The 25,073-nt window shown below is 41.1% G+C and overlaps 2 protein-coding genes across 4 annotated transcripts; one reads left to right on the top strand and one right to left on the bottom strand.

Annotated features, from left to right (window-relative positions):
• Nucleotides 1-43: 43 nt before the first annotated feature.
• Nucleotides 44-5,989, top strand: mcoln3b (mucolipin TRP cation channel 3b). Its single transcript, XM_035176755.2, has 14 exons — nucleotides 44-266; nucleotides 1,271-1,494; nucleotides 1,581-1,748; nucleotides 1,950-2,103; nucleotides 2,205-2,280; nucleotides 2,390-2,486; nucleotides 2,816-2,915; nucleotides 3,080-3,192; nucleotides 3,476-3,613; nucleotides 3,757-3,858; nucleotides 4,353-4,475; nucleotides 4,613-4,819; nucleotides 5,383-5,513; nucleotides 5,693-5,989. Exons 1-14 carry the CDS (start codon nucleotides 206-208, stop codon nucleotides 5,730-5,732), a joined length of 1,734 nt encoding a protein of 577 aa, XP_035032646.1. The 5' UTR covers nucleotides 44-205; the 3' UTR covers nucleotides 5,733-5,989.
• LOC118121093 (G-protein-signaling modulator 2) lies at nucleotides 5,982-24,661 on the bottom strand. Of its 3 annotated transcripts, none has more exons than XM_035176754.2 (15): nucleotides 24,451-24,661; nucleotides 15,237-15,458; nucleotides 14,603-14,738; nucleotides 14,104-14,243; nucleotides 12,993-13,116; nucleotides 12,721-12,836; nucleotides 11,978-12,133; nucleotides 10,682-10,790; nucleotides 10,289-10,454; nucleotides 10,105-10,202; nucleotides 9,553-9,738; nucleotides 8,673-8,835; nucleotides 7,982-8,167; nucleotides 7,779-7,894; nucleotides 5,982-6,970 (listed from the first exon to the last, which is right to left on the bottom strand). In XM_035176754.2, the coding sequence occupies exons 2-15, from the start codon at nucleotides 15,455-15,457 to the stop codon at nucleotides 6,779-6,781; spliced, it is 2,109 nt and encodes a 702-aa protein (XP_035032645.2). In that variant the 5' UTR covers nucleotide 15,458; nucleotides 24,451-24,661; the 3' UTR covers nucleotides 5,982-6,778. The 3 variants fall into 3 exon arrangements, with proteins under 3 accessions (XP_035032645.2, XP_035032642.2, XP_035032643.2); XM_035176751.2 differs by lacking the exon at nucleotides 24,451-24,661 and adding an exon at nucleotides 20,493-20,703; XM_035176752.2 differs by lacking the exon at nucleotides 24,451-24,661 and adding an exon at nucleotides 18,101-18,553.
• Between the last annotated feature and the right edge of the window lie 412 nt (nucleotides 24,662-25,073).

Below are 25,073 nucleotides of genomic sequence, written 5' to 3'. Positions count from 1 at the left end.
CGTCCAGTGTTGGAGCAGGATGTGAGTGAACGAGCTTCCGGGACTCGACAGGTGAATCCACTCCGAGGTGAACCCAGCAGCTGTGCAGCAGGTGTAGCGGCCTGATTACCATCCCTTCACTTCCGGTTCTCTGTCCCGTCCGGATCCCAAGAGACGGAACTTTCCCACTGCTTCAGTAACTATGACTGATTCATGAGCCGCTGTCATGGTGGAGGACGTCCAGGCTGCGGGACGCGAGCTGCCCTGTGTTGGTCAACACTGCTCAGGTACACGAGGCCCCGGCTGCTTCCGGTCCTCTCCGGGGTCACACTGATAAATAAGAGTACATCTGTATGCATGAATGCAAGTATGAATATAAGTAGATGTTTATAGTTTTGTTTGATGTTAAACCTGCTCTTCAGAAGTTTGAAAACAACAGCTGAACACTTATCAGTAGACGTGTCATTCCTCCTCACTGTGTTCAACCAAATATCAATATGCAATGAGCCTTTGTTACATTATATAGATGAAAATCATAATTTATTTGGATTTAATGCAATCGCATAAAGCAAATCCTGCAATAATTAAAATATATAATACTGAATATTTAGATATTGGAAAAGGAAATGCAGTAAACTTTTAAGTGTCCATAAACAAGAGGCCATTAATGTTCAAATGATTTGTTTATGTGGAGCTAACTAACTCTTCTATTTGTTTATAATTATCCAATACTAAATAATTAAATCCAGTGAACGCGTACCAATCAATGAAATGTACTAATTTAGTAGGATTTAACATTAAAAGATTATTTAACATATTAACAAATCAACCAAAAGGTTTAATTTTTCAAGATGATGTGATAACAAATGTGAAATACTAGCAAAAAGCCATTTTATTTTCTCTTACCAGGCGCTTCTACAGGAGCGGGGGACTAAATCTTCTTGTGTGAAGGGAACAATACCACAACAAATACAACAAGTTCTTATTAATCGGCATATTCCTGAAATGGAGAAACTGTAAACTTAATAAACAACAGATTTGTTGAAGGGAAATTACATTTGGTAGCATTGCATTTTACACATGTCCCCAGAAAAGAAAGAGCCATTCATGTTCCAGTGATATGTTGTTGAAGCTGAGCGACTGATTTATTTGTTGGTACCAAGTTTATACTTTATTTTGAAACAATGCAATGTTATAGAAATTGAAGTATTTGAGTATTTCTTACCCATAATCAGTGATGTTGTTTAATCAAAAGTTTGCATCTAAGACACACACATTCCATTTGTTTCAGATATGGAGGACTCCAGTGACTTTTATGATGCACATATAACAAATGCCCCCCCTGCATGGGAAGAGCACCAGCACCAGTGTCCGGAGGAGCCGGACAACGTGGAGTGTCTCAGAAGGAAGATCAAATTTTACTTCATGAACCCCTGTGAGAAGTATCACGCTCGTGGAAGAAAACCGTGGAAGCTCGTACTCCAGATCATTAAAATTGCTATTATTACCATCCAGGTAATAATCTCAGACATAACAGATGTTATCTTTAATGTTTCACCTCCCAGATACAAGCAAATGTCTTTTTTTCCCATTTCCCACAGTTGGTGTCTTTTGGGCTCAGTAACCAGATGGTTGTCGCATTCAAGGAGGAAAATCTGATGACTTTCAAGCACCTTTTCCTAAAAGATTACGTTGATGGAGGCTTGGCTTCGTATGCCGTCTACAGACAAGAGGATGTGTATGACCGCATCGATTACATCATTAAACAGGTAAATAAATGCTGGAATCTTCCTTAGAGCTATTTATTTATGCTGTAGCTCTCCGCCTTTTGTTTTGGTGTTACTGTAAATAATTACTGGAATTTTATAACCGGGATTGGACTTTGATCATGTCACTTGATGCGGTCATGTAGTTCTTGTCATTTCCCTGGAACAACCCTAAGCCATAACTTTTTAATTGGTCATTTCCAGTATGGACATCTGCACAACATCACAGCAGGAAATCACGATTATGACAAAGATGGCGGCGTCTACACTCCGCTGTCCCTGTGTCAGGAGTACTACAGAAACGGCTCCATCTACCCTGGAAATGACACGTTTGAAATCGATGCCCATGTGCAAACTGGTATGCATGTTTGAGTTATGTGTGGAAAACTGAAACGTTTTATTTTTCATTGGAAATGTTATTGTTCTTTTACATTGTCATTTTCTTTCTATATCCAACAGATTGCCTGGAAATATATCCGATGTATCACCCATTATCAGGGGAAGCACTTCCACATTTTGAATTGTATTTTAAAAGGTGTGTACACAGCGTTAAACTATGTATTTTTTTTTTTTCTGAATGCAAAAACATTTTCCTATCTTATTAATAAGAACTTCTGTCAGTTCATGCAAACCATGTCTTCTAGGATGCTCTCTGTCAAGATCACGTTTGTTCTCAAGGCCATAAATTTACAGACTGTGAAACATCGAGAGCTGCCCGACTGCTACGACTTCACTGTGATCGTACGTTACTTGACTTCAGACTTTTTTCTTGTGAGGCGGCAGATATGATCATTTTTTGTTTCTGCGTTATTTACTCAGACACCTGTTCAGAGTTTAAATGACGATTAGGAGAATGTGAACCTTGCTTTTATTTAACTATGGTATTTTAGATGTAAATCGGAGCAGCCTAAAAGTTAAGGTGTTTGCACAAAGCATCTGCTATTTACATAGTTAAATATTAGCTGGAGGGCCTGACAAGTAAATGTTTAACTATTTGGGTAATGGCAATATGGAGATACTCTTTAAACAAAACTTCCATCCTCCCTGAAATGCGTCTGTCTGTTTAATAGATCACTTTCAACAACGAAGCTCACAGCGGCAGGATAAAGATTGACCTGGAAAATGATGTCGACATCAACGAATGCAGAGAATGGAAAGTAACTGGAGCATGTGAGTGTACAGACTTGATTTTATAGCAAACTAAGGAATCATCGGAATTGTTGGGATTCATTAGGAGTAAAAAACCTGGGACTTGAATCTGTGCTGGACGTTAAATGTGTTTGACGATGTTTTTCTGTCCATTCATATGGGTTAATTTATGTCTGTTCCCTCAGCTGCTAAAAGCATTTACCTGACTGTGCTGTTTGACTGCCTCATCATTATAACGTGCGTCACCTCCTTCACACTCTGCACACGCTCGGTGATCAATGGGATTCAGCTGCAGCTGGTGAGTAAACTGAGTATTTTTGTTGTCCCACGTAATAATCATACAGACCTAAGAACAGGTGTAATTGTCAGATACAAACAGTATCATAGGAATTCCTCCCATCATGTTGTCAGACACAAATTTCGACATAAAACAGACAGTACATCTATCATTCCCTAGCCTCTTGCTCTAAGCTTAACCATTGCAACTAAAAGCCTCAAAACATCCTTTCAAATGACGCATCCATGCACACAAAAACATTAGTGATAAGTTGTTTAGTATGACCTGTATTTTGTTTAAACAGGAGTACTCGTTGTACTGCAATCAAAAAGTCCCAATGTCGGACAGGTTGGAGTTTGTGAACGGTTGGTACATCCTGATCATTGTCAGCGACACACTGACCATCATTGGCTCCATTCTGAAGATGGAGATCCAGACGAAGGTAATGAGACAGATTCATGGTTCTGTCAGTTTCATGATGTCAATTACAGCCTTTCATTGCTTTACTAACCCTGTTAGCGGCTGTATACAGTGTGAATGCTAATATATTCCTTTAATCAGACAGATAATCTCATTTTTTTCCAGGTCCTCACAAGCTATGATGTTTGCAGCATCCTTCTCGGCACAGGCACCATGTTCGTCTGGATCGGGGTCATCCGCTACATGGGCTACTTCAGGAAGTACAATGTAAAGCCAGATTAGTTCATCCTGCAATAATTCAACATCGCTTAACACACAAAGCCTATATGATGCAAGTTTTTGTTCTTATAGCTATTTTTGTTAAAACTTAGACTCTGGCTCTTAGTGCATGCTGCTAAATGTTTTTTCCCCATTGTGCAAAAATAGATCAGCCTCTATTTCAACACACACACACGTCTTATTTAGAAGGTAAAGTTTTATCAGTGTAACATGATTTAGATTTAAAAAACACAAACAGGACATGGGAACATGTAATATTCTCTGCACTTAAAATCATGAAGTCTTTGGCATCATAAGTTTATATTTAAAATCCCTTGGGGGGGATTATTTAAGGCTCTTTCTTGATGATTGCCTTTAGCTTCATGTTTAGCTTGACCGTGTGCTCAAAGAGAAAAAGATAATCTTCGGTGTGTTTTCCTGATACTCGTCCTCAGTGCACATTTTTTCAGATCTGTCACCATGTGTTCACTGGCTGTTTTCAGATCCTCATCCTGACGCTCAGGGCAGCTTTCCCAAACGTTATCCGTTTCATCTGCTGCGCTGGAATCATCTACCTCAGTTACTGTCTGTGCGGCTGGATCGTCCTTGGACCATATCACGAGAAGGCAAGTGTGTTTACGTAACACTAAGAAAAGTTTGCACGACTTAACTGAAGCCAGACCTGAGAACACTTAGTCCCAATCTCTGCAATCATGAGGACAAATAATATAAATAATGATCACATCCTCTTTTTTTGTTTTAGTTCCGGACCTTGAACACAGTGTCGGAGTGTCTGTTCTCTCTGATCAACGGAGACGACATGTTTCCCACCTTTAAGGACATGAGGCAGAAGAGCAGCCTGGTGTGGATTTACAGCCGAGTCTACCTCTACACCTTCGTCTCGCTCTTCATCTACATGATCCTCAGCCTGTTCATTACAATCATCACCGACACCTACGACACAATCAAGGTAACTGTTAATCACGCTGTATTATGGGTTATGTTTAATCTCTGTACTTGGTTAGGAATGAGTTTTCAGAAATTTATTGTAATGCAGAGATCAAACTGCAGAATAAGTAAGAGAAGGACAAGATTTTGGGGCTGGACGGGCTCTGGTTTCCATTTCTAGTTTGATGAATCATGTCTGAGCAGGCTTTGGTTGCCTCCGGATAAACAGTTGATGTGAGCACAAGAGGCAGAACTCATTGAAAACTTGGCTCGTCTTTGCCCGGATATCCACCGTCCACTGATTTACAATCTGAACTGGAGTGGCACTCCCATCGGCCCAGGCCCAACAGTCTCCTTCCAATTTCCAATCACGATCTATTATTATTTCCTTGTAAATTGAAAATGTCAAAATCCTGTACGATGAACAAAGAAATTCCTGAATAAACCACAATTTAATTTCTGCTTCTCTTGGCCCGTGTTCCATCCTTCCACCAAGCTTTGTGGAAATCTGTTCTTTTTGCATAATCCTACCGACAAAGAAACATTTTTATACCTAAATTGTGAATTTCTTTCCGTTTCATTTAGCAACAGCAGCAGAGTGGAATCCCGACATCTGAGCTGCAGAGGTTCTTGTCAATGTGTGAAGATTTGCCAAACTCTGGCGTGTACAGACTCAACAAGACAAACGACTGCTTCTTGAACTGCTGCATGAACAGGTAAGATCAGACGTCCACTCACTGTTGATCCTGAGAACATTAAGAGGCTCTCACAATTATTACTGTCATTTCTTTGGTACCGATGAGTGATCTGATCAGTTTTAGTTTGCTTGGATCGTTGTTTACTCTATGAAGTCGATGGTTAAAACAATCTTACATTAGCCACTTTCTTCTTTCAGGTGCAGGAAGCATCAGGAGAGGCTGACGTCAGAGGCGTAGACGGACATTTAATGTGAAGACACTAAACCAAACTACTAATTTGCACTGAGGAAGTCTTAAATATTTTCTTCCTGCTCCAGGTTTGCTCAGGTGATGATTATATGATGCACTGATGTGGAGAAGACTTTGTAAATACACTTATTTATACCGATATGAAGATGAAAAAAAGATTGACAATGAAATTGATTTCTGAAGTATGAAAATGTTGTACGCTGAACCCAATGAATCAAGGTTAAATAAAATCTAATGTAAATTCATGAGATTTTATTTCTCCATTATCAGGAGAACGTATCAGTATAAAGGCTAAAATAACATTTCTTTAACTCACTAGTTAATCATCTGTAAAATCCTGTTACATAGAAGAAAAATCCCATTTCACTTCATGGCAATGATGCTCCACTCATACAACCTTGAACAATAAAACTGTCCTTGTTAAAGTCTTTAAAAGCAATATCGAGAAGTGGCTCCTATAAATGGCTCCACTGGTCAGGAGTGGAGCAGTAAGGATGGACGTGAACCTTTAATTCCCTGAAGTTCTGTCACTTCACCCTCTAACGAGTTGTTGGAGAGGTCAGAGGTCAATTAAGATCAAGATGTTCCACTTGGCTTCACTGCAGAGTCTCTGGGATGGATCCCTCCATCCATAGAATGTCTCTCGTCCAACGTAAAACAGAAATTCCTTCAGTTTGGCTTATATCCTTAAAGCACATGAACGACCCACGGTTTGTACGAGCGACTTGATGCAAGCCTCCAGAGCAGACGGACATCACTGGTCCCCAAGTGTCTGATTAAAAGCCCTGTTATTTCTTAAAGAAAGCCTGAAAAGCTACATTTCCCTTGATTTCACAGTCACAATGACCAGTTCTGTATTATTTGACACCTTAATTCCTCGTAACGTCACTTGTATTCTTGGCATCCTCATGTGAATGTTGTCAGGACCGCTCCAAAAGGCAGGAATCAAGGGTCATGTGGTTACAAAAAAAACAAAAAAAGCTTGGTTACTTCATACGGGGTCCTGAGATAACATCCCAAATCGCTGCATGGGGTCAGTCTAGTTTGGATTGGGTAATGCCAGGTGGCGGCTGGACTCGCTGCTCCTCCATCCTGTTGGACTGGGAACGCAGGATGAGGCTGAAAAAATCCTCGTCTGGAACCGTTGGGCCCTTAGATGAAGAAGATGGAGCAGAAGGTGGAGGAGAAGGTGGAGCAGCGCACCTCTGGTCGTTAAGTCTGGACCCCTGAAACATCACAAGAGTATGGGTCACTGTAGGCCTGACACAGACAGTGTAGAAAGGTGAACTCCATGTTATCAGATGTGGAGGAAACTTAATTCGAATTCACTTCCATTAAATTAAATTCTGGGATAAATGTAAATTGAAGTATTTTAGTCAGTGCACATTAGATCAGAACTATCACAGTGAAGCACACAGTTCAGGGAGAATAAATTTTCCTAATAATAAATCAAGACCAAATTAAATATTTAACCAGTGTTTCCGCAGGGTCATATTATTTAAAGACTTTTTGAGACCATAATGTCGAGAGCGACAGATGTGAAGGAATATCAGAGTCCTAGAATTACTTCCCCTTCCCCATAATTTAAGAAAAGGTGAAGTCGCAGATTAGAAAAAACTGTGGAAATGCCACAAACTACAGAGACAGTCGGTGTCCATCGTCTTTCCCACAACCAAAAGATCAATTCAGACCAATTTGATTAGTTATTAGTTCAACGTTGGTCTTGTTTTGTAGTTTTATTACAGCGTCCTAATATCTGCATCATTGAGAAAGATCTACAACACCGAGACATCACAAACTCTGCATGCTGCCAAAACCCAAACAACTAATGTTAAAGCAGAAGAAACGTTAAATATAATGTTCTTAATTAGGAGGTAAAATTCTAACATTCAACCCTGTTAACTTCACTTAAACTGTATCTGCTCTTCTTATTGGAATAAAGTGAAAACAAGAAGCCTCCATTTTCAATAAACCGACTGTCTGAAAATGCCACTTTTCAAATTTTTTTTGCATGAATAGATTTCTTTTTCTCACCTGGCACTTAACTAGCATGTCGAAGAAGACGTCGTCCCCCTCAGGCTGCTCAGCACTCGCCTCGAGTCGACTGTAGAGGGAGGGTGTCTGAGGGGTATCTGTGCTGGAGGAGGGGGCTGGGAGAGGAGGGGGGGGGGGAAGCATTAATCTCTACGCACGTATCTTGACATTTAATCTTGATGTAACTTCCATCACTCCATCACCTTGTGTGGGGACCTGTTCTGCGCTGGAGGTGGAGGGTGTACGCGGCGGGCTGCAGGTGCTGAGACGTAAGCCAGGAAAATGGCTCAGGCTGACTCGCTGGTCGTCCAGACGACGGGCCTGGGAGCTGGCCAGCAGCTCCAGGAAATGACCAGGATCCTGCAATGGTGGATCGCGTGCCGAAATAGCTGGAAATCAAGAGAATTGTTATTTTGTGGCTTGTGAAGGGAACGGCGAGTCGTGCTTTTGATTCTCTAATCTGCATTTTACGTGAATTCGGTGGTAGATGGATACATTTTTCCCCAGTTTTCTGTTTTATGAAACTTGAGGAAACCCTGGGTCGAAAATGCACATTTTGAGAATCAAGCACTTCCCTCAAACTGGAAAAATGGCTGTAAAATGTCGTCCATCGAGCACAAACACTGAAAAGCTTGTTTTCATGTTGGACAAAAAGTGTCAAAAGGTCCATTGAAACCTTTTAAACTCTCAAAGCTCGGAGGAGTGAGTGATACTCAACATTTAATATCCAAGGACGCACTTGTGGACAAGCTGCATTCACACCATGAGGTAAACTGAGAAGAGACCTTCATGTGGTAGAGTTTCTTTTACGTCTTTCCACCGGATCATTTTGGATTCATCAGAAAATGTGAATGATGGTGTGAAGACAGATGAAAGCAGGAGGGGCTGACTCACATTTCCTTTCAGCTACAGGTGGGGTGGAGGAGGGAGAGGAATGGGCGGGGAGATGGCTCTGGCCATCCAGGAGAGAGCACCTTTGGTCGTCCATTCGGCTGCCCTGGAAACGAGACAGGAGGTCGAAGAAGCCGTCCTCGCCGATGGTGTCCCGCGATCCTGCCTGTAGTGTGAATTACATAGAAAAAAAACAAAGTGAGGACATGTGACACAATCCTCATCAACATAAGTATTTTGTTTTCTGTCTATTTTTATTTTACTACTGAATAATCCCATTACATCCACTTATGCTTGAAGATTTGATGCAGTTAGTATTGGTTTGACTTCACAATTTCGAGAAGCGCTATGTCCACCTATACTTGACATTGATGGTTTGTAGACAGACGTGCGTCTTCTTTTAGTTTGAATGGAACTGAGAAAATGAATGAAGGAGAAATCAGAGGAGAAAACGAGAAGAAAACCGCTTGTGCTTCCTCTTCTTCTATTAGTTTGATTCGGTCTCAACTTCCCACAATTGGTCCAAATGTCCAAACTATTAAAAAGTGTTGTTTTTTCACAAAGATTCAAAGACATGGTTCAGTTGGATTCAGACCAATAACAATAAAATAACTTTTCACGTGACTGCAAATATTCTTAAAAACAAACAAAGTTCAGCTGTCTGCCTTGGAAGTTAATTAATTTTTAACCTGACTCACCTTTGCTTTGAGCAACTTATGAGTCAGAAACAAAAGGTCACACATTTCCAGTCAGCGTTATTTTTTCCCACAGTCTCGCTGTGGTCTCGCTTTTTAAACTTTTACTCGAGTGTGAATCATCGTTAATCCTCGTGGTTTTTTTCCAGGGATGTTTTGAGTGGGCAGGGTAACGCCTTTACAAATACCTTGATGGACGCCGGCGTTTCCTGCTCTGCAGCCGTCTGCTCGCTGCAGTTTTCACGTTGGTCTTTAGGAGGTGATTTGTTGCTCTTGTGCTTCTTGCTTTTCAGCCGGTGGAAGAGGAAGAGTTTAGTGGAAGCTTTGATGGTGTTGTTTTTTGAAGAGCCGGGAAACGTATCCTCCTCCGAGCCCTGTACAGTCAAGAAGGTGCACACACAGATATAATTAAATGTCACAGGTCTTGTTTTTCCATGTTTACCGTTAAAGGTTGAACAGGTTCTCAGGGAAATTAATTATCCCCTTTACATTTGTTTGTTTGTCAGCAGGATTACACAAGTCCAGGACAAATCCACAATATGCAGAACCAGGATAATTGCTTTCTTTCTTTAACATTACAAGGTCTGGACTTGCATGTGCAAAGTAAATAGGTGAAGCATTAAATTAAGTCAAGAGGTTTTGAAATCAGTTTGACCAAACATCCACCGAGTTAGAAAACATTAGACACTTGACACTGTGTGTGTTTCTGCCTCGTGCAGTAAGGTTACACACTAACGTACCGGCTTTGCTGGGGAGTCTGCAGGTTGATTTTTGTCAGGACTTTGACTCAGCATCAGGTTCTCTACACTTCCTCTCCTCCTCAACGGAGAATTCATCCCTGAGACAAAGACGGAGAGGTTTTGTTTTGACACACGTTCCTAAAAGGATTTGTCTGTCGCTGTATTCTGAGGAGCGGTGACTTACCTTGGAGGTTGGAGTAACCCTGGTAGCTTACTGGCAGAGGGGAGTTATTAGTGTTTGTGCTGCGGAAGATGTTGGGATGGATGTTAGAGTTGGACTTCAGGCCTACAACCAGCCGCAGGTCCGACAGGTTCATCCTGGCTGTGACCTCGCCGCTTTTGTCTCCCGTCTTTTTATCAAAACAAAGAAAAATCATAATATTGGACAGTGTAAATCTTTTTTGCACTGGTTTTGCAACTTCTCTGTCCATAATAAATATGAATGCATGTATCCATATGAGAAGCTTAATTCATAGTCTCAAGCATTGTTGCTGCATTCAACCAGTAGATGGGGCTGTGGACTGACGGTAGCTACTCATTGGACTTGGAGGGAGGAGGTGAAAAAGTAAACATTCACCTCTTTGGCAATTTCCAGATGTTTCTCAGCAAAGTACATGGCTTGCTCATGATTCCCCAGGGCGGTGTGGGCATTTCCTAGACTCCAGTACGCTCTTCCTTCACCAACTCTGCAGTGACACACAGGAAAACTGGCTGAGCAGACTCAACAGGGATTACGCAACAACGGGGAGGAAGTTCCTCGAACCACTACATATCACAATCACACATTTCACAATGATCAAAACGCCACATCATTATTTGCCAGAGTAATCTCATGATTTCAAAGAACTCTCTTTTCTTCCCATTAGAAGAAGTGAAAGAGAAAATGGAGGAGCAAAGGGAGACTTCTACTTCCACAAAGAGTCTGGCTTTTTTACTTTTACTTTTACTTTTATTCATATAAATATAGTATTAAAAAAACACTTCAGTTGTAAATGGCATATTGTCATTCATGGTGTGTTCCAATTGATTCAAAACTTTCCTCAAGTACCTCACTGATAATATTTGAACAAGTTCTCCAAGCAAGAAAATAATCAAATGTTCATGATTGTGTTTTTCAGGAGTTCATTTCTCTAAATGTTATTGTTTTTTTTTATATAAACACATATTTGGTCCAAAAACATCTTAAAAGTCAGAGGAGAGCCATGTTTCCAAAACAGAATAATTAATTTCTTTGCAAAATATGTTATAATAATATATTAGTCTGCATTTTAGACATGAATGGGCTTGAATGAAATTTGGTCCAGAAATAATTCAGCATTTTACATGACAATAATAAAGCTGTGCAAGTTTATAGAGACACTATAACACTAGATCTTTGCAGATTGCTTCGTTAGCAGAGCTGTAGAAAAGGAGAAGCCTTTATATGATGACTTCATCTGTGTTGTTGTGTTGACTTTCATCTTTTTATCTTGTACTTGGTTCGGTGCTAACATCATAACTGACTACATCTGCTTGCTGTTGGCAGCGTTTTAATGTCGGAGTTAATTGAAGTGGATCAGATGTTTAATTTTCAAATCATGTTTCATGTACTGATCAAATATTTTGCATGAAAAGTACAATTTGTACATAGAAAGTCTTGTTTTAATGACGAATATGCACAGATTTCCTTAAATGTTCATGCTTTTCCAAAAACATTAAATTCTGTCAGTGGTTTCCTTGTGACTTTCCCTTCTTTTCAGTGTCTTGTGTGTTTAGTATCCACCCACATTTCAGCAAATGCTTCGTTCGGGGACCGCCCACATTCAAACTGCCCACGCCCATTATTCCTCAAAGGCTAACTTGGCAGGAGAGCAGCTTCTTTTACAGCGGATACCTGTCGCTGAGGTCCTGAGCGATGACCAGATGCTTGAGGTGGTAATCAATGGCTCTCTCATAGTCCTGCAGCAGCGTGTAGGTGTTGCCCAGACTGTAACAGGCCTGGGCCTCCACGGCTCGGTCCTTCAGAAGCCTGGCCAGCTGCAGCGTCCTCCTGGGGGCAGAACAGAGGAGGAGGAAGGTCAAAGAATGTGGAGGGTGGGTGCCGAGGAATGATAGTGATCTGCTCTGTGTCGCTTTCCAGGGGCCGGAGCGAAGGGATTAAAGACTGCTGGACTTAATGAGTGAGTGGTTGTGAGCAACGGAAAATCTGCACACGAGTCTGAGGGTGTTTTGAATGACTGCATTGTACTCAAAACTTTATTTGTCTCATTTGTGTAACCAAAGCAGTAATTTAAAGTTTATTTCAAATAAGCATTTTAAAGCAGTATAGTTACAAAATGGTTTGCAACACACTACAATGTATTTACGAGCATGTATATGTCTGTATTAACCCTTTGACTAAATGTTGATATGCTGCTTAGAAACCTTAAATTTGTAAATTAAAGTAAACAGTTTCCAACAGAACTCAGCTGGGACGATGCATCAAGTTCTCAGTGCAGATCATTTGGATTTAATCTGATCTCTGCAACTGATCTATGCTTGTAAATTCATGAATGTAAGTAAATTAAGCTTTTTACTGTCCAAAGAAGACAGAAAGCATCACCTCCAAATAACCAGGGTGAGATAAGGGAGACTCACTTGTAATGACCGGCCGCCACTTCAAACTGACTGAGGAAAATGTGGGCGTTGCCGAGGTTACAATGGGCCCTCCTCTCAGCTGACTTATCCCCAAACTCTTTAGCGACGAGCAGCCGCTGCAAAACATGAAAAAACAGAATGTGCATGTTATTTAGATCAGATATTAACAGTTAATCAAGACAGGACACGAGAAAGAAACATTAGAAATAGAAAATATGGCGTGAGAGTGAAGCTACATTAATTTTGTCTGTCACGAGACGTCGGCCACCCACCTTCTCATGTGCAGCCACTGCATTTTCAAAGTCGCCCAGCAGATAGTAAGTATTTCCAAGGTTCCCATAGGTTCGACCCTGAGCTGCTTGATCGCCCAAACCCTTCACCAGGCACAGGTTCGCTCTTTGTGGGGGAAAAATAACATTTGAATAAATGTCAACATTTTCAGGAGGATTTTCCAGGCCAGAATAAAGAATGCTGAAAAGTTGTGCATTTACATTTAAATATAACTTTAAAAATGTTTATTTTCTAAAATTCAAGTTCTATGTATTTGGTTGCATTTGTGTTTTCTCTTTATTTTTAAATGATGACAACTGGACCAGCTTCATGACAACATGAGCAACTCCAGCCATTGAGACTTTAATACATGGTTACAAGTTCCAGAAAAACAAGTAGGCGGACAGGATGGGTTTAGTGTTTCTTTAACTGCTGATCTCCTGAGATCTTCACACACACAGTTTCTAAAGTTTCCTTAGAATGGTGGAGGGAAAATAAGGAGAGATTAGGATGGCCAGATTCAGATGGCACATCTCAGAATACAGCTTTAACCCCAAGGCAGATGGATGATTAATAAAGAAGACCACATTGGCTTCCACTCATAAGACAGTGGAAATGCCTGAATCGTCCTTCAAATATGGTTTCTTCTGGTTTAAAAAGAAAACCTTGTAAATTTGAGGCTGTTCACAAACCAATGGGTGACGTCATGGTGGATTTCCACTTAGTTCAACCCCTGTGAGCCAAGAACAGCACTGAGACTGTGGACACAGCTTCACTGAGAACAGTGAGTCTGATCGTTCTTAAATCCTACAGAATCACGTAGATGGTAGAGTGCCCAACCGGGAGGAGACCCCAGGGTAGACCCAGAACTTGCTGGAGGGATTATATATCCCAGCCGGGCCAAGAACGCCTCTGGATGCCCCAGGAGGTGCTGGAAAGACGTCTGGCGTGACTACTTCTGGGACCCAAGCCCAGATAAGCATAAGACAATGGATGGATGGATAACGGGAACATCCTGCATGATAACGTACCCCGTCGCAAACCCAAGAGCTTCCCAAATAAAAGCAAACCACCACACTCAACATTTAGAAGTCAACATGGGTATGAACTCACTCGTAGTACTGTGCAGCTTTCCTCAGGGCGATCCTGGCCTCCTCTGGGAACTCTCCTGGCTCGGCTCCAGTCCAGCAGATGCTCTTTCCCTTGGCGTGGTAAACGTTCCCGAAATTATACAGCGCCCGAGCCTGCCCAACCTACAGCACGCACACCGGGTTTTCACAGATGGAAACCACACTGACCACGGTTGTAATTACATACTTAAAATACACCGACAGACACCAGACCTGCTTGTTTGCATCGGGGGTGCTGGAAAACTATTCTAGATGTCGGTATGCCGAGGCTCGGCCGTCATCGTGCACATATCGTGCACAGAGTTTTCTGTGGCCGTGCGGAACGTTACGTGGTTTAACAAATTCATATATATTTATATTTAGCTAAGTCATTGAGCCACAGACTGAAATTATATTAACAGAAAAGTGAAAAATCTTTCATTCTCTGTTTTCTAGGATTGAAGGAATGTAATTCAATATAATATCAGTAGAATAAAACCCACCTTATCATATATGGCTTTTGTAATTTCCAAATGTCTTTGGCAACAAACCACCGCTTCCTCATAACGTCCTAAAAGCTTTAATGTGTTCCCAAGGTTACCGCTGGCTTTGGCCTCGCCGAGTTCATCTCCAATCGTTCTGGGATTGCAAGGGGAAAAAAAACAAAAAACATTAGGAAATAATTAGACTGGAATATTGGAAGATTACTGGAGTGTGTTAGTGCGAAGACACAAGAGGCAAGAAAGTAATTTACATCTGCAGGCAGAAATATTGTGGAGTCGAGTTGAGCAATTTAATCATGGAGGGGGGGAAATCGTGATTAAAAAAAGTTTTAACATCTGTTCAGAATATTGTTTGAAATTAATCTTTAATTACTTCTGTTGGAAGCCGATAAAACTTATGTGCACGAACCCAAACCCTCGTTAAAAAGTCAATCTAATGTCTTACAGAGGCCAGTGAGACCACTGTGACCTTTGACCTCCCAACTCAAATCACTTCATCTTTGAATCCAACTGAACATTTGAACCAAATCTGAAGAAATTCCCTCAAGGCGTTCTTGAGATATTGTGTTTAAAACAATGGACGGAGGTTGGAACATGGTTTCGGAACACGTTTCGATCCAAACAGTGAAACTACCTGGTGAGTGTGAGGTCGTGCCGATGGTACTCCAGGGCTTTGTTATAGTCCTGTAGGTGAAAGTAGGCATTTCCCAGCTGGCTGTAGATGGCGCTGAGGATTTGAAGGTCCTCGGTTCCCACCTGGATGGCCGACTCGAAGAAAGACACGCCGGCCCGATAGTCACCGGTCTTACAGAGCCGCTCCCCCTCCAGAGCCAGGTCCAGACACGACGACTCCATCCTGCAGGGAACAGGAATCTATGTGAGAGGTCGAGTGACGGTGAACTCTAATCTCCAACTCTGTCGACGCAGCTGCACAGGAACACAGATTATTGTATCATCTGCTCCATAAAATGTTTCTTGTTGTGTCTTTAAATGTCTTGTTTTGTCTGATAAAAAGTCCAAAACCCAAAAATATTAGGTTTACGATCATAAATCACAAAGAAAAACTTATGAGAAACTTATGTATATGTTCTTTTTCGACTCAACACAATTGAACGATGATCAAATCAGTTGCTCATTGTTTTCCATTGATTAACTAATAGAATGATTAACCAATAATTGCAGTTTTGCCAAAGCTACAGATGATCGGGAGGGGTGAAGATTTAAAGCACTGAAAACCATCTCGATTTCCACATCTGTAATTACAGATTCTTTTCTAATCCATCTAAAATTTAATTTTGGAGACATAGATGAAAGAGTCCCCTACAAGTTCTGAGATACATGCAGAGCAACATTACTAAAAATCCAGTTATGTAGGTTGAGGTGATGTCTTACAACTGCTCATTTGGTCTAAACTGCAGTTAAAAATAGATCAATGTTGTTTCAGGTAAAAGTATAAAATGCTCACATTCGAAAAACTGGAATCTTCTTAAATCACTAATTAATGTATTGTGTAATTATATTAACAACAATCTACTTGTCGTGGCGATGTTTCATCCTAAAAGTACAAAATGCAGACTGTGGTTTTCATGTGTAATGCTCAGAAAACTGTAACACACACACACACACACACACACACACACACACACACACACACACACACACACACACACACACACACACACACACACACACACACACACACACACACACACACACACACACACACACACACACACACACACACACACACACACACACACACACACACACAAGAACTATAAAAATCCCAAATAAGACGGCGCATTTCCTGTGCGTCGTGAGCGCTGAGGCCTAAAAACTCCACATATACCCTGCAATGAAATCGTGTGCTTTACTTAAACCATGAACGCTAAGTAAACTCAGATGCGTCTGTGGTGGGACGCTCCACACCCTTCCACAGAACATATGACCGTCCCTCTTCGTCAGCGTCAAACCAGCAGTAATGAAAACAAATCGGAAACTTGAGTGAAACATTGCATCGTGAGTAAAACTAACCCAGTCGTGCATGAACGCACAGGATTCCTCATCTACAGGATCTGTGAAGTAAGATATGTGAATCCTAAGAATGATGGAAAATCTAAAAAGGTAAACATTCAAACTAAATTTGAATACTTAAGGTACTTTACTTTGGTTGAGTGATCTTAAATATAAGAATAACAACACTCTACTTCTCTGTATTCGGACCACAGACAACATAAAACTGAACAACATGACTAACCCCAAAAAAGTGAAGCCAAAGCATCTCTATGGGTTTTATCAGTAAAGGTTATAAAATCCTACCTCCTCCATGTTAGTGGACAAACTTTTAGTTTCCTCAAAGACGGTTCCTGTCATTTAAGGAAGTGCTTATCAGACAGAAACTGACGCATGATTGTTCGAGCGTGTGAATCGGCGGGACCTTGCTATTTTGGCTTCATTTCTGGAAAGTGAGAGGAAGCAGTGACCATTTTATCCATATATATTTATACACATTCTATGATTCAGACCTAGGAAGAAGTTATGCAAGTTCACAGAATCCAATCTCTATTTCTTTTAAATAATACTTTTGGTTTCGAAGATATTCAGATATATTTGCCAGCATTTATTTTCATTTGAATAATCACAGATTAATGACCCGTGTTCCCTCGACAGTCACCACTTCCTCTCGGTCTGTCTCCTGAATTCCCCCTAAAAACCCCAAACCAAAGCTTTGGGTAATTGCTGGTTCAAGGTTGCATGAAGGTCTGCCCCTCCCAGAGAGTGACACAAACAAACGCAGTATTTACAGGAATCTGTTCTCCTGCCCGTGTCGTGCATTCGTCTTGCTGATGCTGTGCTGCCTGAACTCACAGCTTTCAAAATGTTCCTCCTCTCCATTTACACAGTTTGGTGGCAAAGATTAAAAGTATTTATCTCAGCTGCTCCTCTTGTAAAAGAAATGTGGTTGAAACAAACTCTTTGTAATTCAACAGGAAGTGGCGTGTGTAACTCCGCTAAGAGCCCTATCATGCAAAGTTCAAGAAAGTGATGGTGAGTTCCTGGACCCGCCCCCTTCGTCCAGATCCAGCTGAAGAAAGCCTCCTTAATTAACGTCTGCACCAAAGTACACACACATACGCACACACACGCACGCACGCACGCACGCACACAGACTCCCATGCCTGATTTTGAATGAACACCCATGAATTATTCCCCGGGAAATGTGCAGAAATGCAAAAAATAAAATAAAAACAACAATCGTGCAAACCCAAAATTTGATAGGTTCTTTCTAAGTTTCGTTAAAATCCTTTTTGCATAATTCTGCTGACAATCAAGCAAACTAGCTGTTTAAAAATGTAATTATGAGACCATGTTGAAAAGCACAGGGACAGATGGGACTTAGGACTTTTTAAAGATTGACACAAACAGCGTCTTGATTGAGATGCTCCCTGACATCGAGGTAGAAGATTCGTTCCGCTCTGACTCTCGGGCCTCACGTACCTGCTGCCTCTCCCCATTCTGATGCACTCGAGACACTTTGACACGACGGACATCTCAGGCCTCTCTTTCAGCTCAACGTCCTTTACCTTCTCCGCCTTCGTGTGGACACACATAACGCACGCGGCCGCTGGTGTGTCCACTATCTCTAGGAGAATAAAGAAAACGCGGCTCCCATGGATCTGCCGGCCCTTCTCCCCGGCGCTCTGCTAACTTGCGGCAACAGCAAAACAAAAAAGGACTTAATCCGCTCAGCGTTCACGTCGACCTTAGCGGTCGGGTGCCGGGAGTGAGAGACGTTTTGTTTGGACGAGCACAGATTAACACCCGGTCGTGAGCGAGCAGAAATGGACAAAGAGAGCGTGGTCAGCGAGGTTAGCGAGGTTAGTGTGTTTGGCCGAGTGTTGTCATGTCTCTACCTCTCAGCCACCGGGAACAGATTTGTGAGCCACCTGATGGTGTGTGTCACTTCCAATTAGGCCAGACCTCAATGGTAATTATAGTCACTTTAAGTGGCTCCAATGAACTCTAAGGCGATTTGCTCAACACTCCGTGAAATAATCACTTGGCGGAAGGCGGCCTGGAGGGAAACTTGTTTTAATGAAAATAATTCTCGCCTTTCAAAAAAAAAAAAAAATTCTACCTGCATAATTAAATATGTTTTAACATGATGAGTTAATAATTCTCGGATTCAATAAAATCTCGATAATTCCTGAGGGTAAATATGATGATGTATTAAAATAACAAATAAACTCACACCAAACCACCGTCATCTCCTTCTCCACAGATTATAGTAGATCAGCTGCGGCCAATCCAGAGAAATCCACTTGTGTGAATTAACTAAGTCTGGTCAAAGTGCCCTCTAGGGGGAGAAACAATGCGTCGGCTCACCACGGGTACATGTGACGTTAAAGCTGCCACCTCCATTGACCAAAAGCCAGGTCAGCTGTTATATAAGCACGCCAAATGTTGGGAGTGATCCCAATTCTAACGTACACTTCCAAGTTCACCCCTCATGACCCCGGGAGAGTTTAATGCAAATGAAGAGGAGATAATCGTGACTTCAGAAAACATCTTCCTAAGCCAGTCAAAGTTCCCGTTTGTGGTTTGGCAACAAAATGCATTTCTCACATGCTCCTGCCAAGTTCTCTTGAGGCTTTCGGTGTAAGTGCTTAAGACTGGACCAGCAGGTATCTGGTTATCTGATTGTGCCAGTAACCTGCAGGCTAGTTCATCACCTCTGTGTACGCAGAGTGTGTAATTCCGTCAGAGGAACGTATGTCGGTGGTAAACACCGACTTGACGGGGCTTGTTCGCAATCTCTCAAATTACTACAGAGTGCTGCAACTTGTCAACTCTACCCACTCAACCTCACGGGCTTTCTATAGATATAAATAACTGGTGGAGTCGTGTCAACACTTGGACAAAAATACAAGGAATGTTTTAAAATGTGACGCTAATGTGCAAACAAGGCGATCAGGAAAAAGGGAAACAATCACTTAGTGGTTGACGTTGAGTGTCAGGTTTGTTTTATTCTCACAGGTTGTTTCAATCGTGTCATGAAATATTTACACCGCGGTGAGAGGGGACCTCCTGCTGTGACCTCATTCACGTGTCGGCCAATGAGGTGTCACGTTACTGACGCAGAGAAACAACACATCAATACGGACGCACACTTCAAATATACCAAAGAAAGCAGAGCAGAACGGTTTCTTTGTTTTTTTAAATGTTCCAAAGCCCAAGTTGGCAGATTCAGATGTTTGGCTGAAGCAGAAGTTGAGTTAACAGCTCTAACAAATAACTTTATTGATCCAAAGAGAAAATTCAGGACCAGCAAACATTCACAACTGAGGCTGGAGCCAACAACTCCAGGACATTTTGGCTAAAACATTTACTACTGTACACTATCGATTATCAAAATACATGTAGTTGCCAATTTACTTTCCTTGATTGTGTGATAATAACTGCACTGATGAAATATTTCAAACATATCAAATATTATGACGTCGGACTGGGCGATAAAACAATAAAAACCATTGTGATACATAACAAAAAATAAAAGTTCAATATACTGCATGTTGATATATTGCTTATGTATCGTGTGAGCAACCAACTTGGAGCAAAAATGAGTCTTTAAACTCGAAAAGAAAGAATAACGTGACGATTATTTATATCGACTGATATGAATTCTGTTTTTGGCCACATTGCCCCCTACCATACTTTTACTACAATATATGAAGCCACACAATCTGAAAACTATAGATACTTGTGATACTTCAAATGTTCCACTACCTATATTTCATGCTGAAAAGTCTGACAAGTAATTTCACGATGACAAAGTTCAGAGCGCCACTACATTATCCTTCATGTTACACACTGTGAACACACAGCCTACCTCTGGCGGACATGAAGCACCTGCTCCCTGTCGTGTGCCCAGTGCACAGACACAGACATGACCGTCAGCCCAGCAGGTACGACATGATGGATCCCTGTCAACTGCCCCGCTGCAGGGAAAACGAGCTTTTCAAAAGAAAGGAGAAAGGTACACAGAACGTCCTCTGGAGAGACTGAAACGCTGCCACGCATGAATTCCACTGAACAATGTGAGGATTCAGCCTGCCACACTTTCTCTGACCCCCCCGTCTTATCTTGAAACTGGAGCTGGGAACAGGAGCAAACACTCAGCGGCTCTTCCGTCATGTGTCCAGTGAGTTTTAGAGCAAAAACAAAACACCGTCGAGTGGTTTTGAGAGAAAGCAGCTGTGAATCGTCACTTTTCTACAGGTCAGTAATGTCCAACTGCAAATCAAGCTGCTGTGAATCTTGTCGGCGATCGGACAAAAATGTACAATTGATAAAATCGATGAGGTGAAATGAAATGTCTCCATATATCCCATTAAAAAATAGTTCATTGGGAATATAACTGATTTAAATATTCAAGGTAATGCATCTCGAGACTTTCCAGTTAACAAATATTTAACTGGCAACGATTCAGATAATCGGTGAAACATTTTAGCAACAAAAATGCATAAAATTCACTTGTTTCATTGCTGATTTTCCTTAGTCTCCTCATCCTGATAGTTAACTCGCCCAATAGTTGTTAAGCTTCACTAAATTGCTCAAACTTCAAGATATCACCTCCCTAAATGCACCTGTTTAAAAAAAAAAAAATCTATGAATTATTCCCTGGGAAATCAGTGTATATGCAATGTAAAGGAAAGTAATAGAAACAACAAAATAAATCCTGGATCCGCGCCTGATCCTGCCACAAATACATGATGTTCACCTGAGTTCTAAAGTGCCGACTATAGCCAGAGAAACCACAGGTTAGCTTTGACACCTTTTAGCAGGGGATGTTTCAAGCTCATTCCCACAACAAGGTCAGAAAACTGAAGTTCAAGGTTCCACTTTGTGATGTTTGATTCTATCTCTTCCTCTGATTCCTGTTGTCCACTCGTCTTTCTTTCCATCGTCTACAACGCCTCCAACCCACAGGTCTATTATCCTCCTGCCATCTCCCACCGACTAAGTGCTTTTTGGCTGAAAACCTTCAGCTGACTAGAGGATTTTTTTTTGTCGACTGCATCGCCCTCTTTGAAGGGTGCAGCTGTTTCTGATGCAGGAACCACAACGTCTGGGAACAATCCCCCCCCCATGTTCATAACGACTTACATCCCGAGACTCGCTCTCTTTCTGACCTGTCAGCATGTTTTACATTGTGTTTTCCCCCCAGTGGTGTTTGAGACGCGTGTGGGAAGAATCATACGTCACCGAAAAATATGCTTTTTAACAAATCTTCTTATAATCAAATGTTCCATTTGTTCCTGGTGTCGACCTCTGAGATGCTGGGAGGGAGTGGTTTTGGATTGTGCAAAGAAATCAGGAGGAATTATGCATCATTTGTGATTTCAGTCATTCTAACCCACAGGTGTGTGTGTGTGTGTATACTTTTCACATAAGTCTAATATTTTAATTGGATCTCTGTTTTCCCCAAAACACCTGACACAGCATTGTCCTGCTCTTAGCTAATTTAGTTTTTCACCTTACATCATCACTCTTCTTCACTTATTTTGAGCTCTCTTCTATGTAAACTACAGTACATAATATATTAATGTACCACAAACCCTCTGGAGGTTATTTGAGTTTCTCCTTCACATACTGTCATAATACAAAAGGGCCCAATGTGGCCTCTTCAACCATAAGCACTTCAATATGAATATACGCCCAAACAGTCCCTCTTCAATTAAGTGGCACAGTCTGAAGTGACAGTCATATTTTTCTTTTGAAGCGAGATTATGAGAAACCATCATTAGAGACTCAAGCCAAACCCTGCAGGGGAGTGAAAAGAGCCTGACAAGCACATTTCAAATGGAAAACCGAGCTGCAGCGACTAAATCTGTGCACGAACTGTTGTCCTTCTCAAGAAGTGAACACGCTACGACCAATCTGAGACTCTACACAAGAAGAAAACGTATTTATATTGAGAGCATATTTAAAACTAACTACCAGGTTTAACCAAGTGGTTTAGTGGCAAAAGAACATTTCTAATCTGAGGCCGTCTGGGACCAGGTCGGCTCAGTGTCCACAGAGTCGGAGCTAAACGTGGAGAAGCACCACACATCTGGAACAAACTCCAGAAAACACGAGGCCTGCTCGCAGTTATTTTAAATCAGGCGTCCATTAAAATAAACTTGTGTTGCACAACTCTTGTTTTCATTCTTACTGTTTATTTTCTTAAAAACACATTGAATGACTTTACTGTTGCACTGTACTACGAGTACAAAGATCCTGTTGTGTGGATTCTTTTAATGGCAAATAGGGACATGGAGAAGCAGCATGCACCACACATCTGGAACTAACTCCCAGAAAATATGAGACCTGCTCCAACTCTTTGGTTTTTTAATTTTATATGTTAGTCTCTGCTACAACCTGCTGCAACTCTCAGCTGCTTTCAGTTCACTATGTCTGTGACTCACTGCATTTTAATAAGATGAACTTAGAAATATCAACTCTTATCTTGCACTATTCTCGTTTTAAAAGCTTTATTCTATTGAATCTTATGGTTTTAAATCCCATTGAAATGTTTTTCTTTACCTTTTTTTGTGCATAATCTCTTGATGCTTTTAATTGCACGTGCACATGTTTGTGTACATTAAGTATTAAGATGCTGTTTGGATTGTTTTAATGGTGAATAAGAACATGGAAAACATGGAGAAGCAGCATGCAACACACATCTGGAACAAACTCCCAGAAAACAGGAGATTGACCAATTGATCGAGATGAATATAGACATATTCACTCTTATCTTGCACTACTCTTGTTTTAACTGCTTTATTCTATTTATATTTACAGAATGAAAACCTATTTAAATGTGTCTTTCTATTAGTTTGGTGTTTATTCTCCTAATTCCCCTTGAGAGCATTTTGCATGACCTTGCTGTTGCACAAGTATTTAAATGAGCTAAGGACACAGAGAAGACAGAGAACCAGCATGAACCACACATCTGAAACCGACTCAAGTGTTGAAAACCACATTTAAGTGAGTCCTGTTCATTTTTTAGTGTATATTTTCCTAAAACCATATCAAACCTGAGACCTGCACTAACTCCCAGGTGCTTTTATTTTACTTTTTATGTTTGTCGCAGCATTTTATTAAGATTCACTAGGGAATATTTACTCTACTCTTGTCTTAACTGCATTTTCTTATTCATTTCTACAGTTTTAAACCCCATTTAAATTTGTATTATCTTAATTGCCTTTGAAAGCACTTTGAAATCACCTCCCTGCACATTTATTTGTTATAAATCATAATATAAAGTGTCTTTTAAACTTCTGGTGTTTAGATTAGAAAAAGTTTGTATTTTCTTGCACAACTCCTGTTTTTAAGTGTTTTAAACCCATATTCAAATGGTTCCTTCTACTCCTGTGTGTGTGTGTTTGAGTCCTGTGAGCTTAAAGATCCAGTTTCCTTGAACAGAAAACAAGGAAGCTGCAGAGTTCAGAGTTACTCGCAGTGAAGTCAGTCGGTGACACAGCCTCAGTGATGATGACTGTTTGGAAAAATCACTCTCCAGGAGTCTGGAGGTGACTCAGGTTTTGGTGCGAACATGTCATCACACGTTTTCACTGTCTGGGTTCAACGGGAAAAGTTTGACGTTGGAGACGTTTGGAGCGTTTGACAGAGAATTCAAAAACAAAAACAAAGAGAGGAAACTTTGTTTGTTTGTAAAAGTGAAACGTGTTTAGAAAGTTTGTGAGTGAAAGCAAAGCTGAGGTGACAGAGAAGAGACACACAAAATAAACCAACAAGCGAACAGACGCAGAAACGTTTCAGGTGATTGTTATTCCACTTACCTCAAAGTGACGGACACGCCACAGACATGGCTCCAGCTCCAGGAAACAAGTGGGTTAACTTCTCTCAACTAGTCTCTGCAGAGGGTAACTAGTCCCGGTTGCTCAGGAGGAGGATGACTCCATTGTCTCTGGTTTTTAAAAAACACTCCTCGAGCTGAGAGTCTGACTCCAATTAAAACTGCTGCCGCTGCCTTCACGGCCCGTGGGAAATCTGGACACTCTGACACTTCAACACCAATGGAAGTAAAGGGAGGTTTTAAGTGTGACGTTTTAATAGGGCGGGGAGGGGGTGAAGGGGAAGGTTGTATTAATGATTCGTGATCGTGACACATTCAGCAACACGTGGTGAATAAGGTGGATTCATTCAGAGGGAATTTATACAGGGACGTGTCAGTTTCCATTCAGGGCCTCTCACGCCCCCTGTCGCCTCCAGCGGGTCTGTGCTACTGCTTTGACAAGTGAGCAAAACTTTATTTATAACACAACATTTAACATTTAATTATAGGTGGAGGATCAATGTAATAATAATAATAATAATAACAATAAAATAACACATCTGATTTATATAACTCAATGTGCTGTTGGAACCAAAAAACTATGTACAAAGTTTATACACAGATACA

The sequence above is a fragment of the Hippoglossus stenolepis genome, chromosome 14 (genome assembly GCF_022539355.2).
Source record: "Hippoglossus stenolepis isolate QCI-W04-F060 chromosome 14, HSTE1.2, whole genome shotgun sequence".
NCBI classification, from domain to species: Eukaryota; Metazoa; Chordata; class Actinopteri; order Pleuronectiformes; family Pleuronectidae; genus Hippoglossus; species Hippoglossus stenolepis.
This window is presented reverse-complemented; position numbering and strand designations above follow the sequence as displayed.